General features: G+C 45.0%; 1 protein-coding gene across 5 annotated transcripts in view; it reads left to right on the top strand.

Moving 5' to 3' along the window:
* Nucleotides 1-16,286, top strand: part of LARP1B (La ribonucleoprotein 1B) — a 36,138-nt gene that overhangs the window by 15,940 nt on the left and 3,912 nt on the right. For 2 of the 5 annotated variants that reach the window (XM_066573759.1, XM_066573758.1), the window contains exons 10-18: nt 165-337; nt 3,305-3,661; nt 5,785-5,911; nt 6,976-7,106; nt 7,298-7,404; nt 11,087-11,247; nt 12,875-13,019; nt 14,999-15,108; nt 15,289-15,416. In XM_066573759.1, the coding sequence (XP_066429856.1) occupies nt 165-337; nt 3,305-3,661; nt 5,785-5,911; nt 6,976-7,106; nt 7,298-7,404; nt 11,087-11,247; nt 12,875-13,019; nt 14,999-15,108; nt 15,289-15,416 (1,439 nt within the window). Of the gene's footprint in view, nt 1-164; nt 338-3,304; nt 3,662-5,784; nt 5,912-6,969; nt 7,107-7,297; nt 7,405-11,086; nt 11,248-12,874; nt 13,020-14,998; nt 15,109-15,288; nt 15,417-16,286 lie in introns of all 5 variants that reach the window. The other 3 variants (XM_066573756.1, XM_066573755.1, XM_066573757.1) reach the window with 2 other exon arrangements.

Here is a 16,286-nt window from a genome sequence, read left to right as displayed (position 1 = left end):
TAAAGTAAACGTATTAAAAACATTTCTTACATTTTATGTTCAATCCTCCCCATTTTTATAAACTGCACAAATCCCTGCATCTGCATGCTATAAACAATGTGTTAGGAGTTCAGGTTTATAGAAGTCACTTTAGGCTGATTGTTACATTCTCTAATTCATTTCAGGATCTGCTCCTAATTCCCCAAGGAATGGAAGCCCTATATTTCAGAAGGCAAGAAATGAGCCGAGCAATTTACAGACCATGTCAAAAGGTTTGTCTGCAAGTTTACCAGAGTTGGATTCTGAGCCGTGGATTGAGGTGAAGAGAAGACACAGAACATCTCTAGTAAAACCAAAGGTATGGTACAAAAACACTGACGGGGCATTATGATCAAGAAAGGTTTTTAGGTGACCTTGTCATAAAGGCTAAGTTCACATTGGGTTGTGGAATGTAGCTATAGGCCTGTGGTTTGTCTTTTTTTTTTCTTTTTCCCTTGTGTTCCCTAAGCAACAAAATAGTCATATACTTGCCTCTCCCTGCATCTTCTAAACCACTGCTTGTTCCTCCATGCAAGGTGTTTGCTTACAGGCTGCAGTCAGCCTATGTATAGGATGTCAAAGGCGGCTGCAGCCAATGAGACAGCTCAGTGATTGAACACTGAGCTCTGTCATTGATGGCAGTGGCCTGTGGCATCCCATAAACCGGCTTCTGCAGCCTGTAGGAATGACCTCACAGGAGAGACTTGGAGCTGTGACACTTGACAAAAGTGACCCTGCAGTGACAGGCAGAGAGGAAGACAATGGGACCTCCATTCCTAAGATTGTTTATATAATGACTAAACGAATACTGAAGAAATTCTGTGCAGCAATAAAAAATTAAATTAAAATCCTATTGTCGCTGTTCCCCAATTAGCTCTACGAATCAAATACATGACAAGAGTATGTTCAATACCTGATATATGGATATAGAAGTAGGAGTACCCCCAGTGACTCTTAAATCGGCATTCGGTTATTGTGTTTGCATATGCTTTTATCACTACTATTTACTGCTGTTGCCTTCTTTAGTACTGATGAGTAATTGGATTGTGTGATGCATTGCACTTTCTGCACTTGTTGCAGTATTTTAGAATTGCTGTTTCTGTTGGTGAGGCTTGTAAAGTATTGTTCTGTTAACAGTCATTTCTCACTGGGGGGCAAAGCTTTGACCGTGATATAGCTGCTGCCTTTGGGAAGCGTACACGAAGCAAAGAAAAGTATTGGCTCCTCCTACCAGCTGTAACCCTTCTGAAAGCACTGAGCCAAATCCGTTTTAGCTTGGTGTCCGTAGTAGGCAGACCTCTTCATCGCCACTTGAATTCAGGGAATACAGGGAGACTGGCCTCTCCTTGTTACCCCACTGAGGAGTGCGAACAGAACGGAGCTAAGCATTCTGTCATTGGCCTCGACCTCAGAAGAAAACGAGGCATGTCCGAGGATTAACTTTAACGTGGCCTGCCATGAAAATAGGGCAAGTATCATGCTGTCTCTACTCTCTTCCATAAGAATAGTAATGGCATTGTGGTGAGAATTGTATCTCTAGGGGATACTAAAGGATAGCGCCCATCAAACGCCTATCATCTACCTGATTACCCCCTTCCATGGAGGAGTAATAGTACTACGGCGAGTCTCTTTCTCATAACTAGGTGTCTCCCTTGATTAGTCAAGTATGACAACCCTCATTCAGCTTGTTGCCTCCCTCCATAAGAAGAGTAATTCTATGCAGCAACCCTTGGTATTGCTCATACTTGTACTGTTGTGTCAAGAATCAACCGCCATAATCCCCCTTTCATGGGTTAGGCAGTTGTGGTACAAGGACTCTCCGTATCTCTAATGCCTGCTTGATGACAACCATCATCTTCTCCATTGCCTCTTTTCATGACAGAGGTCATCATAGTGCTACAGGACTCCTTCCCGCTCATGTCTATGCAGTTAGGCCAAGCAGCATACATCTCATTTACCCCCTTCAAAACCAGGCGCACGTCTCAGCCCCCTCATTAGTTGTTTACTGGGGTGGAGTAATTGTATCACAGCTGGTCATTTATGGCTATAATGCAAGGCAGCAACTTTGGCCACCATATTATTGCCTCTTAGAAAAGTACTCCGAATAGCTACACTTTGTATTTAATGCAGTGTATAGTAATGTTAGGCAGCCATAGAATGCTGCCAGACTATAGATCTATTATAACCCAGTCACTACAAGTATCAGGCTGCCTCTTTGCCACAGTTGGAGTGCCGTATTTTTTACTAAACTCTGTATCTGACATAGTTGTCTAACAATTGCATTCAGTAGCTAATTAATATATATTTAAATTTCTATATTTATCTTCTCCATGCACACGGGCATATTTGCATTGTGGAATCCAGAGCGTGGCTCTGCCTCTGCAAATCGCTTTTCCATGTCCACAAGTGGAAATCAATTACGATTGTCTACTCTCGGAGGGAAAATCGCAGTGAAGACCGTCTGATCCACGGCCCTTCCGCAGTGACATTGTGAAAGGGTTGCAGATTCCGTGTCATCGCCTAGTTACGGCGTAGCATTTTCTTTACTGTGCATGTGCAACGACCGGCACATCCTCAATACTGAAGAGATGACTGTGGACAGGTACGCAGGGGTCACCGGCCGTGCAGAGGGTCGGATTCCACTGCGAGATTCTGCATGCGGAATCCGATCTGCCTGTGTGGATTCAGCCTAAGTGATCAAGGTATCTATGTAATATACAGTACCATCTTCCATAGGGCAAATTATAGTGTTACTACCACATTTTACATTGTATGCCTGTACAACCGGAGAAACCCCAAGTTTTTCGTCTTCTTACCCTTACCGTTGGAAATTGCTCTGGAACGTCCCATGGTCAATGACACGGACGAGTAAACAGGATTTTTGTTACTTGCCAAAAAAAAATCCATTTTTCGTCTCATTCATTTAGGGAACACAGTACCCACCCAGTAGTCTACTTTTTTATGGCTCTGCTTGTCTCCTCAAAGAGATCCTCAATTATTTTCTGACTTATAGTAGTCTGTATTATTGACATTGTGTGTTATTTTGTGTTTCTCCTACTGCTATTGTACAAACTGATTTGGCTCCGTTCTTGCAGGATGGGTATAGCTGGTACGAGGAGCCAACACTTTTTTTTTTTTCCTTTTGATTAGTGTACGCCTCCTAGTGGCCGTAGCTATACCACTGTCAAAGTTGTGGTCCCCAATAAACAAGACGAGAAATTGGTTTTTTTGGTAAGTAACAAAAAACTCCTGTCCTCTTATGCTCTTTGTGCCTTTTTATATACAGGTTGAAGGTTCTCAAGTGACACACACCCCTCAAGCCACTAAAGAAATTGAGCAAGAAGAACTTGATTTTATGTTTGACGAGGAGATTGAGCATCTGCAGGGTCGCAAAAACAACTTTACAGATTGGTCTGATGATGATTCAGATTATGAAATTGACGATCAAGACGTTAATAAAATCCTCATTGTAACACAGACCCCTCCTCATCTCCGAAAACATCCGGGAGGAGATCGTACTGGAAACCATGTGTCTCGAGCCAAGCTGACCTCTGAACTAGCCAAAGCTATAAATGATGGTCTATATTACTACGAGCAGGACCTATGGACGGTAGCTGATGAAAGAGATCACCAAGTAACAAAGGTATTTAGAAATATTTTAGGTTAATTAGAGCATTGAAAAACAGGTTTCTTGTCTGGAACATTTGTGTACTGTGCTTTAGGGCTCATGTGAGATACGCCTGCGGTTTTAAACAAAGTCCCCGTTGGTGATCGCAGAAAAACGTGCGTTTTCCTGCGGTCTCCATTAATACTATAATAGACCCTTCCCGCTGTGGTAAAATAGAACATGCCGTGATTTTTTTTTTTTTTTCCGCTGCGCAAATCTGCATCTGAGGACTGAGCTATTAGATTCAACCTAACAGCTGCACAATTCCGCCGCAGATTTACACCGCGGGGAACGCGGCATAAATCCGTCCATGGGCATTAGCCTTAAGGCTCCTGCTCATGGCACCAATTGGGTCTTTTATGCCAGGGGTCCCCAACCCCAGTCCTCAGGGACCACCAACAGGTCATGTTTTCAGGATTTCCTATAGTAAGAACACCTGTGGCAATGTCTGAGGCACTGACAATAATTACAACACCTGTGCAACACTGAGAAAATCCTGAAAACATGACCTGTTGGCGGGCCCTGAGGGCTGGAGTTGGGGAACCCTGTTCTATGCTGTAAGTCTGTGGCTTCTCCACAGGCAGCACTTAAGAGAAGCTGGGGGTGGAGAAGGTGAGAATGCCTTGTTGGCCCATGTATTAATCCAGGCCGTGGTCTGAGGCCCAGGGACTGGGAAAATACTTTCCTTCCTCCCCTCCAATCAGGGCCTTGGGTGCCATTTCTCTGCATTCTTATTTGTTCTCACGCACCCCTTGTGCAGTGCCCAGCTCCAGATCCCTTTTCCTTCACAGCCCCAGTCTCCATCCCTGTTCACAGCTGTGACCTGTGGCATCGTAGATGTGGTCTTCACTCAGCCTTATTGGGCCATCTGCTCTGGACGGAATAAGCTCTACCTGGCAAATGCCCCCTCTTATTTCTGTCTCCTCTGCAGCACCTCTAGCAGGAGGCCTATCACAGTCATCCCATGTCTGGTCCTGGGTCAGAAGGCTCCAGACAAACCGGAGCCACGCGCTTTGCGTGCTCTTGCTGGAACAAATTTTTATGTGTGCAGTCTGAACTGTTCTGCACTAATTGCCTTCCATTGAGACAGGTTACTAGCGATCAGTCTACTGGTCCACCCCCCACCACCTACTCTATCACAAGCTGTCCTGGACCTTTCTAAACAATCATTTGATATGTTAAACAAGCCTTTCCGTCAGCTTCTTCCACATGTCTGACTGAGATGACTTCTCCACCAGTGACCTCATTTTGCACCTCAATTCGTTGGGTTTTTCAGCCTGTGTCCACATGGACAATGTGTTACGTACATAAATCCTCAGGGCTGGACCCGCAGGACAGCAGTTATGGAGGAAACAGACCACCAATCCTAGCATGGGCGGAAGCTAGGATCCCAGTGGTCTTGGCAGTCCATATCCTAGGTGTTGATAACTGGAAAGCAGATTTCCTGAGCACAGAGAAAGCAGACCTGGAAGAAGGGAAACTCCATCCCGACATGTTGAACACCCATGCCACAGACTAAGTTGCCCAGAAGGCGACATGGTGTCCAGAATCAATCTCAGGTTTCCAACCTTTGTGTCCAGGTCGCAAGACCCGAACCACCCAGGATCGAGTAGTGGAGACCCTCATAATTCCGAGGACATGCTTTAAGCAGCCGTACATATTTACCCCATTCACATTCATTTCTCGACTCCTCAAAATGATAAATCTGGAAGGTCTTCCAGTGGTCCTGCTGGCTACAGACCGGCCTCGCCACACCTGGTAGACGGATCTGGTCGACTTACTTGACCATCTGTGGCTCCTTTCCCTTTGAGATGATCTTCTCTTACAGGGGACCCCTCTTCCACCTGGGTTTAGCCATTCTTCGTTTAACGACGTGGCAGTTGAAGCTTCGATCCTGAGGCCCCTTGGTTTTACGGTCATCCGGGCTGTGCTGAAGGCACTGTTCTACATTATAAGTTTGGAAAGCAATAAATGTGTTGCTGACAGCCTTTTCAGTTGCTAATTGAAAAAAAGGTACCTGCAAAAATGTAGCCCTTTTATTGTAGTAGCTTGTACTACTTACATCTCATATTCATTTTTTTTTTTCCTCAAAATTTCAGCAGGAATTAGAAAATTTCAGGAAACTAAACTTCATCAGTAAAGAAGAATTTGAGAGTCTTGCACCAGAATCCTTAAAAGATCCAGAGGTTGAGCAGTCTCCTCCAAATATACCTATTTTTCCTGAAGGTATTGCATAATTGTGCCTGCTTTGCTTCATAATCAGTTTTTGGATTTCAGCACATCACTAGAAGGCCTCTGACACGAGTGACGGCGATATCGCCATGAGGGAATCGCAGCTCTGTTCTGTGCAATATTGCTGCGTTTTCTTGCGGTGATATCGTGATTTTTGTGTCGCTACAGACGTGCGTGACTTTGTAGCGCTCTTTTGATGGTATTTTTTTGGGGGGGAGGCTTGATATTAAGCCTACCCCCAAAAACAAAACCCTAGTTGCATAAAAAAAATTTTTTTAAATCCCTCACCTAGGCCATGACTGTAAAAGTTCTGGAAAACACCTTTTATGAAATAAAGGGATAGAAGAAAATACAAACATGAAATGCGGTGCAACGCATCTTTTACTGTAGCAATTCCTACTGTCTGAGCCCTAAAATAACCCCTAGCCGCTAAAATAAAAAATAAAATAAAAAAACCACACACACACACCACCTAACACGCGCTGTCCGCTCCTCCACACTTCTCCGCAGCTCCGGCACACTTGTTTCTAGCCTTCAGCCAGCGCTTCCTTGTCAGGGATTTCAAAAACCCCACCTCCAGGAAGTGCTGGCTCTGATTGGCTGAGCCACGGCGCTCAAGAACCAATTAGTCAATGCTTCCTGGAAGACTGTGTGTGTGGGTGTGTGTTTTTTTTTTTTTTTTTTTTATTTTAGTGGCTAGGGGTTATTTTAGGGCTCAGACAGTAGGAATTGCTACAGTAAAAGATGCGTTGCACCGCATTTCATGTTTGTATTTTCTTCTATCCCTTTATTTCATAAAAGGTGTTTTCCAGAACTTTTACAGTCATGGCCTATCCTTGGGATAGGTAATTAATATGTGATTAGTGGGCACCCGACTCTAGGCTTTATTTAAAAAAAAAAAAAAAAATGTTTGCTTGATACTCGCCAGTGAACAATTTGTGCATTCTTGACGGTTGGTATCTTCTTCCAGGAAAAATGCATATAAAGTGTACAAATATCTCTACCATTTAGTAGTTTGGATGAGAAATGTTATTTATGCTGTACTTTCATAACTACAGCAGTACCAGAATCACCGGTGTCCCACCCTGCCAGAACACCCAAGACGCCACGGACACCACGGCTGCAAGATCCTACTAAAATACCAAGATTCTACCCGGTGGTGAAAGAAGCCAAATCTATTGATGTCCAGGTAAAAAGCATTAAACCTCCTTTTTACCATTACAGCATTACTCCACCACACGTTTTTCCTTTTAACAATTCGGCATTACACGGTTATATTAGGACCTTGTGACTTGGACAATTTGCATGGTTTATATGAAGGTAGGTCTTTCCTAAACAAGTATTACTGTTTCACATCTTGCATTCAATTTATTATTGTAGACCCCAAGAAAGAAAAAGACCCGGCACAGTACAAATCCACCTCTTGAATCTCATGTTGGTTGGGTAATGGATTCCAGGGAACACAGACCAAGAACCTCTTCTGTCAGGTAACGTATTAGTGGAATTGATAAGGGCTTGTGTTTAGGAGTCCTGATTTCTGTTAAGAAGCTAAAATTGTTTTGCCTTGTGTGGCGCAGAGTCTTAAAGCAGCAGAATGCAGTCCTAAGCTCTCACTCATGACCTGGAGGTTGGCACGTTTGGCACACCAAGTGTTTGTATAGGTCTTGTGATTGTTCTCAGTAAGAGAAACCAAGTAATCTTGTAGATATGATACCTTTTAATGGCTAACAAAAATACATGATCTAGCAAGCTTTCAACCCTACTCGGGGTTCTTCTTCAGGCTTAATGGAACAGATCTAATGACGCATTTAATGAGTCTTCAGATCTATTCCATTATGCCTGAGGAAGAACCCTAAGCTCGCTGTAACATCATGTATTTTTTGTTAACCATTAAAAGCTATCATATCTACAAGGTTACTTGGTTTCTCTTACTGAGAACAATCACACTTTGCTCTACTGGTAACACCGTACCAAACTCTTTGTGTTCTATATCTTGTGTAACGCAGTCACTACAATACAAAGTAAATGGGTGACTCTGCAACGTTGATGGTGTAAAGCGTGGCCACCTATTTACTTTGCATTTTAGCAGCCACCACGTGTGTGTATGTATGTACAATTACATGTATAATTAGAGAGTGCTATGGGCTGTATTCTAGCTTTATTTATTTTAAGTACTTAGGGACAGATTATACAGTTAGGTGCCTGTCTGAGCTGAGGGCACATGCCCACTCCGCCAAGGATAGGAGAGTCTTATCCTCCAGAGTAGTCTAAATACTAGGACAAGCAATTGTGTAATAGCAGACATTTTTTTCTCAGTATTTGTGCCCCCTACAGAAAACAAGCATATTTGCATTAACCAAGGTATCTGGAATTTTTTTTTGTATTGGCACTCAATTATATTCAATTAGCCTTGGTAATGCTATGCTGGCAAAAATCTATATACTGTACAAATAAAATTGTATGTATGGATGTATGTGCCACCATACCGCCTGAAGCAATTTCAACCAAACCTGGTACATGTATAACTCATCCCATGGGTGCATAAGACAGCCCCACTCCCCCTGGGTGAGAGAGGGGTCATGCCGGAACTGCACTTGAGCAGATGGGTTTTTTTTTAGTCTTATCTAACACAGACTACCTCCTCCTCATCATACACTAATCTATTACACAGACGATCTCCTCCTCATCCTACACTAATCTATTTCGCAGACGACCGCCTCCTCATCATACACTAATTTATTACGCAGACGACCTCCTCTGCTCTAACTTCCACACAGCTTCCCACTAGCACTAAGCCACTATGTACCACACAGAAATGAGCCCAGTACCCACTCTTATAAAAGCTGTCTACAAGGAAATCTGTGTTGCCCATAGCAACCAATCACAGCGCATGTTTTCATTTTACCTTAGCAGTATAACAAGTGAAAGCTGAGCTGTGATTGGTTGCTATTGGCAACAAAAATTACAGAGGAAGTTGGTGAGTTTTTGATTTTTAATTACGCCAGTATTACAGACCACCTGCTCCTCAGATAATATCTTACACAGATGACCTCCTCCTCATATACCAATATAGTACACAGACGACCACCTCCTCATGCAGTAAGATATTAAACAGACTACCTCCTCCTCATGCACTAATATAGTACACAGACGACCACCTCCTCTTCATGCACTAATATATTACACAAACGACCTCCTCCTCATGCAGTAAGATATTAAACAGATGACGACCTCCTCATGCAGTAATATATTACACAGACTACCTCCTCCTCATGCAGTAATATATTACACAGACGACCTCCACCTCGTGCGCTCATGTAGTACACAGACGACCTCCACCTCGTGCGCTCATGTAGTACACAGACGACCTCCACCTCGTGCGCTCATGTAGTACACAGACGACCTCCACCTCGTGCGCTCATGTAGTACACAGACGACCTCCACCTCGTGCGCTCATGTAGTACACAGACGACCTCCACCTTGTGCGCTCATGTAGTACACAGACGACCTCCACCTCGTGCGCTCATGTAGTACACAGACGACCTCCACCTCGTGCGCTCATGTAGTACACAGACGACCTCCACCTCGTGCGCTCATGTAGTACACAGACGACCTCCACCTCGTGCGCTCATGTAGTACACAGACGACCTCCACCTCGTGCGCTCATGTAGTACACAGACGACCTCCACCTCGTGCGCTCATGTAGTACACAGACGACCTCCACCTCGTGCGCTCATGTAGTACACAGACGACCTCCACCTCGTGCGCTCATGTAGTACACAGACGACCTCCACCTCGTGCGCTCATGTAGTACACAGACGACCTCCACCTCGTGCGCTCATGTAGTACACAGACGACCTCCGCCTCGTGCGCTCATGTAGTACACAGACGACCTCCGCCTCGTGCGCTCATGTAGTACACAGACGACGACCTCCTCCGCCTCGTGCGCTCATGTAGTACACGGACGACGACCTCCTCCGCCTCGTGCGCTCATGTAGTACACGGACGACGACCTCCTCCGCCTCGTGCGCTCATGTAGTACACGGACGACGACCTCCTCCGCCTCGTGCGCTCATGTAGTACACGGACGACGACCTCCTCCGCCTCGTGCGCTCATGTAGTACACAGACGACGACCTCCTCCGCCTCGTGCGCTCATGTAGTACACAGACTACCTCCTCGTGCGCTCATGTAGTACCCAGACGGCGGCCTCCGCCCCCTCGTGCGCTCATGTAGTACAGAGGCGACGGCGGCCTCCGCCCCCTCGTGCGCTCATGTAGTACAGAGGCGACGGCGGCCTCCGCCCCCTCGTGCGCTCATGTAGTACAGAGGCGACGGCGGCCTCCGCCCCCTCGTGCGCTCATGTAGTACAGAGGCGACGGCGGCCTCCGCCCCCTCGTGCGCTCATGTAGTACAGAGGCGACGGCGGCCTCCGCCCCCTCGTGCGCTCATGTAGTACAGAGGCGACGGCGGCCTCCGCCCCCTCGTGCGCTCATGTAGTACAGAGGCGACGGCGGCCTCCGCCCCCTCGTGCGCTCATGTAGTACAGAGGCGACGGCGGCCTCCGCCCCCTCGTGCGCTCATGTAGTACAGAGGCGACGGCGGCCTCCGCCCCCTCGTGCGCTCATGTAGTACAGAGGCGACGGCGGCCTCCGCCCCCTCGTGCGCTCATGTAGTACAGAGGCGACGGCGGCCTCCGCCCCCTCGTGCGCTCATGTAGTACAGAGGCGACGGCGGCCTCCGCCCCCTCGTGCGCTCATGTAATACACAGGCGACGACGGCCTCCTCCCCCACCTCCTCCTCCTCCTCCTCCTCCTCGTGCGCTAATATATTAAATTTTGTGTGTGTGTGAGATATAGTAATTTTTATTACTACTACACACACACCTATTTAAATTTTTTTGTGTGTGTCCAAAAATAAAATACGCGGGTAACGCCGGGTAATTGGCTAGTATTATAAAGTGGATTAATATAAAATCTGCTTCCCACACTGTAACCCTGAAAACTACGGGTGTACATCTTGGCATTGATGAGGCTTGTTTACAGGGATCACAGCAGGAACCGTCATCTTGGCTACAGTTGTGTTGGGCAGACCTAGTATCTTGTGTGTTTCTTAAGATGCAAAGTTCTGAACCGAGGCGTTACATAATGACGTCTAATTCTTTTTATAGCAGTTCGAATGCTTCTCCCTCAGATGGGACCCCGCTGGTAGGAAGCTATGGGTGTACCCCTCACTCTCTACCCAAGTTCCAGCACCCATCTCATGAACTCTTAAAAGAAAACGGATTCACACAGCAAGTCTACCATAAGTATCGGCGAAAATGCTTGAATGGTGAGCATCCAATATTCTCTTACAGCAGTTTCTTGATTTAGGAGGTTACAGGCAGATATTTCGTCAAATGTTCATCCAAATCATGGAATAACATATTTTCTTTGCGTATTATGAAAGTACATTGATTTTCATAGATCCATTCACATGTGCGTATATACATTGCGTGTGTTGCCGCATTTTACGTGCATACAGCCGTATTCTCTATGGGTTGCGTATTCAACACTGTGCATTGCGTATGTGTGGTGTTGCGTATGCAACTACACTATGAGAGTGGAAAATTGAAAAAAACAACTAGTCCCGCTGCACATGACAGTGAGGGTGATCTATGAGTGGAACAGGTTACCACGGGAGGTGGTGAGTTCTTCAATGGAAGTGTTCAAACAAATGCTGGACCAATATCTGTGTGGGATGATTTAGTGAATCCTGCATTGAGCAGGGGGTTGGATCCGATGACCCTGGAGGTCCCTTCCAACTCGACCATTCTATGATTCTTGATGCGATCTGCATGTATGGTCTTCCTTGTATTTCCCGCATGCAGCATTCTCAGAGCGGTTGGATTGTCAGTGATAGTAATTTTTCCTTGCAGCTTTATGATTTTAGGACTCTATCTCCCTCTAGTGACCAAATGAAGGTATTTGCACGGCCTAAAAAAAAATATATTCTCTAATGCTGTGAGCTCTGCGTTATCAGTCTACCCAAATGAATGTGCAGACATCAAGCAGCCTATAAACGTATGCCGTTCAGCCACATCAAAGGCTAATCCAGCGATGGTATGAAAGCAGTGCTACATGGGTGCTGAAGGTTTCCCTGATGAAACTAACGAGCCAATAAAGGCTCCTATCTCTACAAGCACAGATGCTGCGCAGCTCTTTTTAAGTCGGCAACAATTTTTTGCTTTTATTGCTCAATATTGAAAATTCTCTTGTTGATTTAACACTGACTAAGAATGAAAGGAGCAGACCTAAGAATTTAGTTTTTGGGGTGTCTGACAATTACTAGTGATGCAGCAAAAATTTCAATCTGCCTAAAAGTATAGTCCCATATAGTGACAGGAAACTGCACTGATGTGGAGGATTGTTAAAGGGGTTTTTGAGATTTAAAAAAAAAAAAAAAAATGGGTGGATAATGGTAGAATGTAAAATATAAAAATAAAAAAAAGCTATGTTCGCCTTTCCTCATGAGCGCCAGTCTGATTTTGGAAGGGACTATTGCGACCATGTGCCATTCATAAATTGTATGACTGCTTGCCAGTCTCTGGCCTCGGCAGACATTTGTGCATGAATGGCATATGACCGCTGTAGTCACTTCCATGATTGGACCAGGGAGGCCATTGTAAAGGTGAGTATGACTTTTGTTTCGTTTGTACACCTTTTACCACCCTGTCATTATTTTACTTTATCTTGGAGGACTTTGCAGGTTAAAACATGTAATCTTTAACAATCAATTACCTTTTTTTTCCCAATTAATTTGAAATTCTCCCCAATTTGTATTTCCGTATTCTTGCAGTTATATGGCACTCAAAGATGTCCAGCCAGAGAACCCAAATCGTCACATTCTTAACCGCATGAATTTAAGACTGTTTATATATTTACAGACCACTAAAATATATTGTATACTCCTTTATCAGAGAGGAAGAGACTGGGCGTTGGGCAGTCGCCGGAGATGAACACTCTGTTCCGCTTCTGGTCCTTCTTTCTCCGAGATCATTTCAACAAAAAAATGTATGAGGAGTTTAAACAACTTGCCGTGGAAGAAGCCAGAGACGGCTACAGGTGAGCGACGCAACGTATCTTGGACTCCACTCGGGCGATAACCTGCTGTCTTTACACTGCCTCCACTTTACTACTTGGTAACGTGATGAAACCCATGGCCGTAAATGGCCGTACCTGAATATTGGAGTGCCGCCTACAGAATGTATAACATTGCAAGCGCCGTACACACATGTATAATTATACTGCACATCCCAGTCACTTGTGCGGTTGACACGCTGATGGGAAATGATCGCTTTGAGAGGCAAACTAAAGCCTGAGTTATGTGCCAAATATCTACAATAAAATGACATTTTTTGGAGAGTTTGTTTTTTAGGGCGTTAAAGGTTTTCGCTGCTTTCTGGTTATTTCCAAATCCTGCTATAAACAGCCGGTTACTGATGCATTATTAGCAGATCAGCACCGATGCCCTCCAGTGTAATATGCCGTCCCCTTGTTTACTACCGCTTCCTTCGTAGATTGCATGGTTCTCCGGTCCTAAACATGGCCGCTGATGGTCATGTGACCTGAAGCCTTCATCAGCTGGTGCTATGAAATACACTGCACATGTACTTCTGTGTGTGGGCTTGTTTCCTGCGCACTATTTTTTTTGTTGTTGAGGTTGCCGATGGACATGGAGGGTCACATGCGCCTCCATCAGTGTATTACAATGGAGGACATCGGCGCTGGCCTGCTGAGGATAATATATTAGTAAGTGGCTTATAATGGGGTCTTCAGCACGTTTGTGAAAAGAACCATAAAGTGGTCATCGCCTTTAGCTAATGGAGCCCAATAGTTGATTTGTTTAGAGCTTCTGTGACATGCCTTGTTCCTGTTTAAAGGGGTTGTCCAGATTTACAAAAATAAAAACCAGCCCCCCTCGCCAGAAACGATTCCATGCTCGCCATGTGCTGTCGGGCGTTGTATCTGACACACCATTTATTTCAATGGGAATGAACTACACTATGAAATGGTCATACTGTTTCTGGGATGAAAAGCAGATCCCCCTATGTAAACCTGGTGATCTATTTATGCATCTGAATTTTTTGTAAAAATCCCAGCATTTCTGTTAATTTTGTTCATTTAATTAAAGGGTTTATTTGGGACTTGAAAATTGAAGCTCTGTCCGTGACTTTTGGCGTCCTTGCGAATAAAGCTCTATGAAGGAGTCTGGACGTTCTGTCAGATATCGCACCCCGATTCGTTGTTTACCAGACACAGTGCCGTACTGATAGTAGTGGCTGTGCTTGGTATAGTCACTGAGGCCCCTCTCACACAGCTATTTTTTTCTACGTTTAACGCTAAACTGTCAAAGGTTCCCATTGTTTTCAATAGAGCCTCTCAGACATGCGCTTGATCGCAGTGCTTTGCAGTGCTGCAATTTTTAAGCACTGTTCTATTTTGTGCGTTTAGCACGCCTCATCAATGAGGGTATGCTAAAGCCGCTGAGGGTGAAAGTAAAAGCGCTGCAGTTTAAATCGCTGCATTCTGCCGCACTCATTTGTGAGGGAGCCCTTAGTCTCGTTCACTTGAACAGGTGAAGGTGTAGTAATACGGTCTACCAAGTATAGCTCTGTAGTTTTAGTAGTGGTCGTACCTGGTATTGCAATAAAGGTGGACTATTGGAGTGCTGTGGGCCCTACGAACAGCCAGTCAGCTAATATAATATTGAAGGCCTAAGGATAAGTCGTTAATATTAAAAATTAACCTGTATCATACTACTAGTCCCTGCACCCAACCTCGACCTGGTACACGCAGGAGATGACATGAGACCCTCCACCATCGATGATGATAGATAATGGTTTGTGCTGGGTGTTGGATCCTGGTGGCTGTCTTATCCCCTATGGGATTAGCATTCATCGTTATAGCGCAGTCCTGATGAATAGTACTTCTGGGTTGAGTCGGTGACCCGGGACGTACACTTCTAGAACTTTTCTTTTAGTTTTAGGAAAATAGAGTTTTTCAGCACTTTATATGAACGTAGTGGTTTTCTCCTCTTGCAGGTACGGGCTGGAGTGCCTATTCAGATTTTATAGCTATGGACTGGAAAAGAAATTCAGACCAGAAATATTCAAGGATTTTCAAGAAGAGACACTGAAGGATTATGAAACAGGTAATCTAAATCAGGGCGTCCCATCTCAAGACCAAAAATGCCATATAAATGTTATATATACCGGACATTTAAAGGAACGGTGTGAATCCAGTGAACTCTTTGGATTAGCAGTCCATGGCCAATACATGTTAATGCAAAACAGATTGAAACAATATTACTTGTTCTCTTTCCCCTCTATAGGCCAACTGTATGGATTAGAGAAATTTTGGGCTTTCCTTAAATATGCTCGAGTCAAAAATTTATCTATAAACCCTGAATTGCAGAACCATCTGAGCAAGTTTAAGAGACTGGAAGACTTCAGAGTGGATGTAAGTGACTGACATCAAAGCTTATGAACAGTCATGAGGGGGGAGGACTGGCTTTTAATTGCAGGTGTATTCATACTGCTTAGTACTGATATGTAATGCCCTGTGTGTCCTGCTTCTGAGGGGGGTGCTACAGAGCTGGCGAAGCAGAGATGTGCAGTCTAATGAGGCGACATGGTAGCTAGTCTCCTGATGCTCTGAAGCTGAGCTCAGGGAAACCTGACAATAAAGGCGCTTGTACATGGAACAATTAGCCAATCATTGTCCTATGTAAACCTTCCAGTGACGCCGCTAACGAATGCTCATTTGTCATCTGATGACCTCTTCTATGAGGACATTAAAATCACATAGAAACAAGATATGTTGTTAACAATGACCACGGGGATGACCGATCATTTGATCATAGTGATGGTGCGTGCAGGGGGGGAAACTAGGGAGTCAGAAATGGTGGTCCTACTTATGTGCGCCGCTTATTCAGAAACAGCCTGCAGAGACTGGTACTCATCAGAGGGGCATTTCCAGAATTGACATTGGTCACTGATTCTTTGGGTTAGTGAGGAATGTCTGATCACTGGAACTCCCACCAATTACAGGAATGGGGGTCCCAATGTGCCCCTCGCCTCTTCACTGCACAGGGGAAGAGTGAGGAAAGCTGAAAAGTTGTGGCAACTGAGTGTGTGCTGCTGCCGCATTCACCTCTGTGAGAATGCCAGAAATTGAGCGCTGCTTCTGTTTGGCAGTTCCATAGTGTTATATGAAGTGGCAAAGCACACAGTTGGCTGCTGCACCATTCAAGCTGCTGTGCCTCATTGTGGGGGGTGAGTAGGAAAGTTGGACATGACGACAACTGTCTTGTCATTGGTGGAGGTATCA

The sequence above is a fragment of the Eleutherodactylus coqui genome, chromosome 7 (genome assembly GCF_035609145.1).
Source record: "Eleutherodactylus coqui strain aEleCoq1 chromosome 7, aEleCoq1.hap1, whole genome shotgun sequence".
Lineage (NCBI taxonomy): Eukaryota > Metazoa > Chordata > Amphibia > Anura > Eleutherodactylidae > Eleutherodactylus > Eleutherodactylus coqui.
The sequence above is the reverse complement of the archived record's forward strand: the minus strand, read 5'-3'. Positions and strand labels throughout refer to the sequence as shown.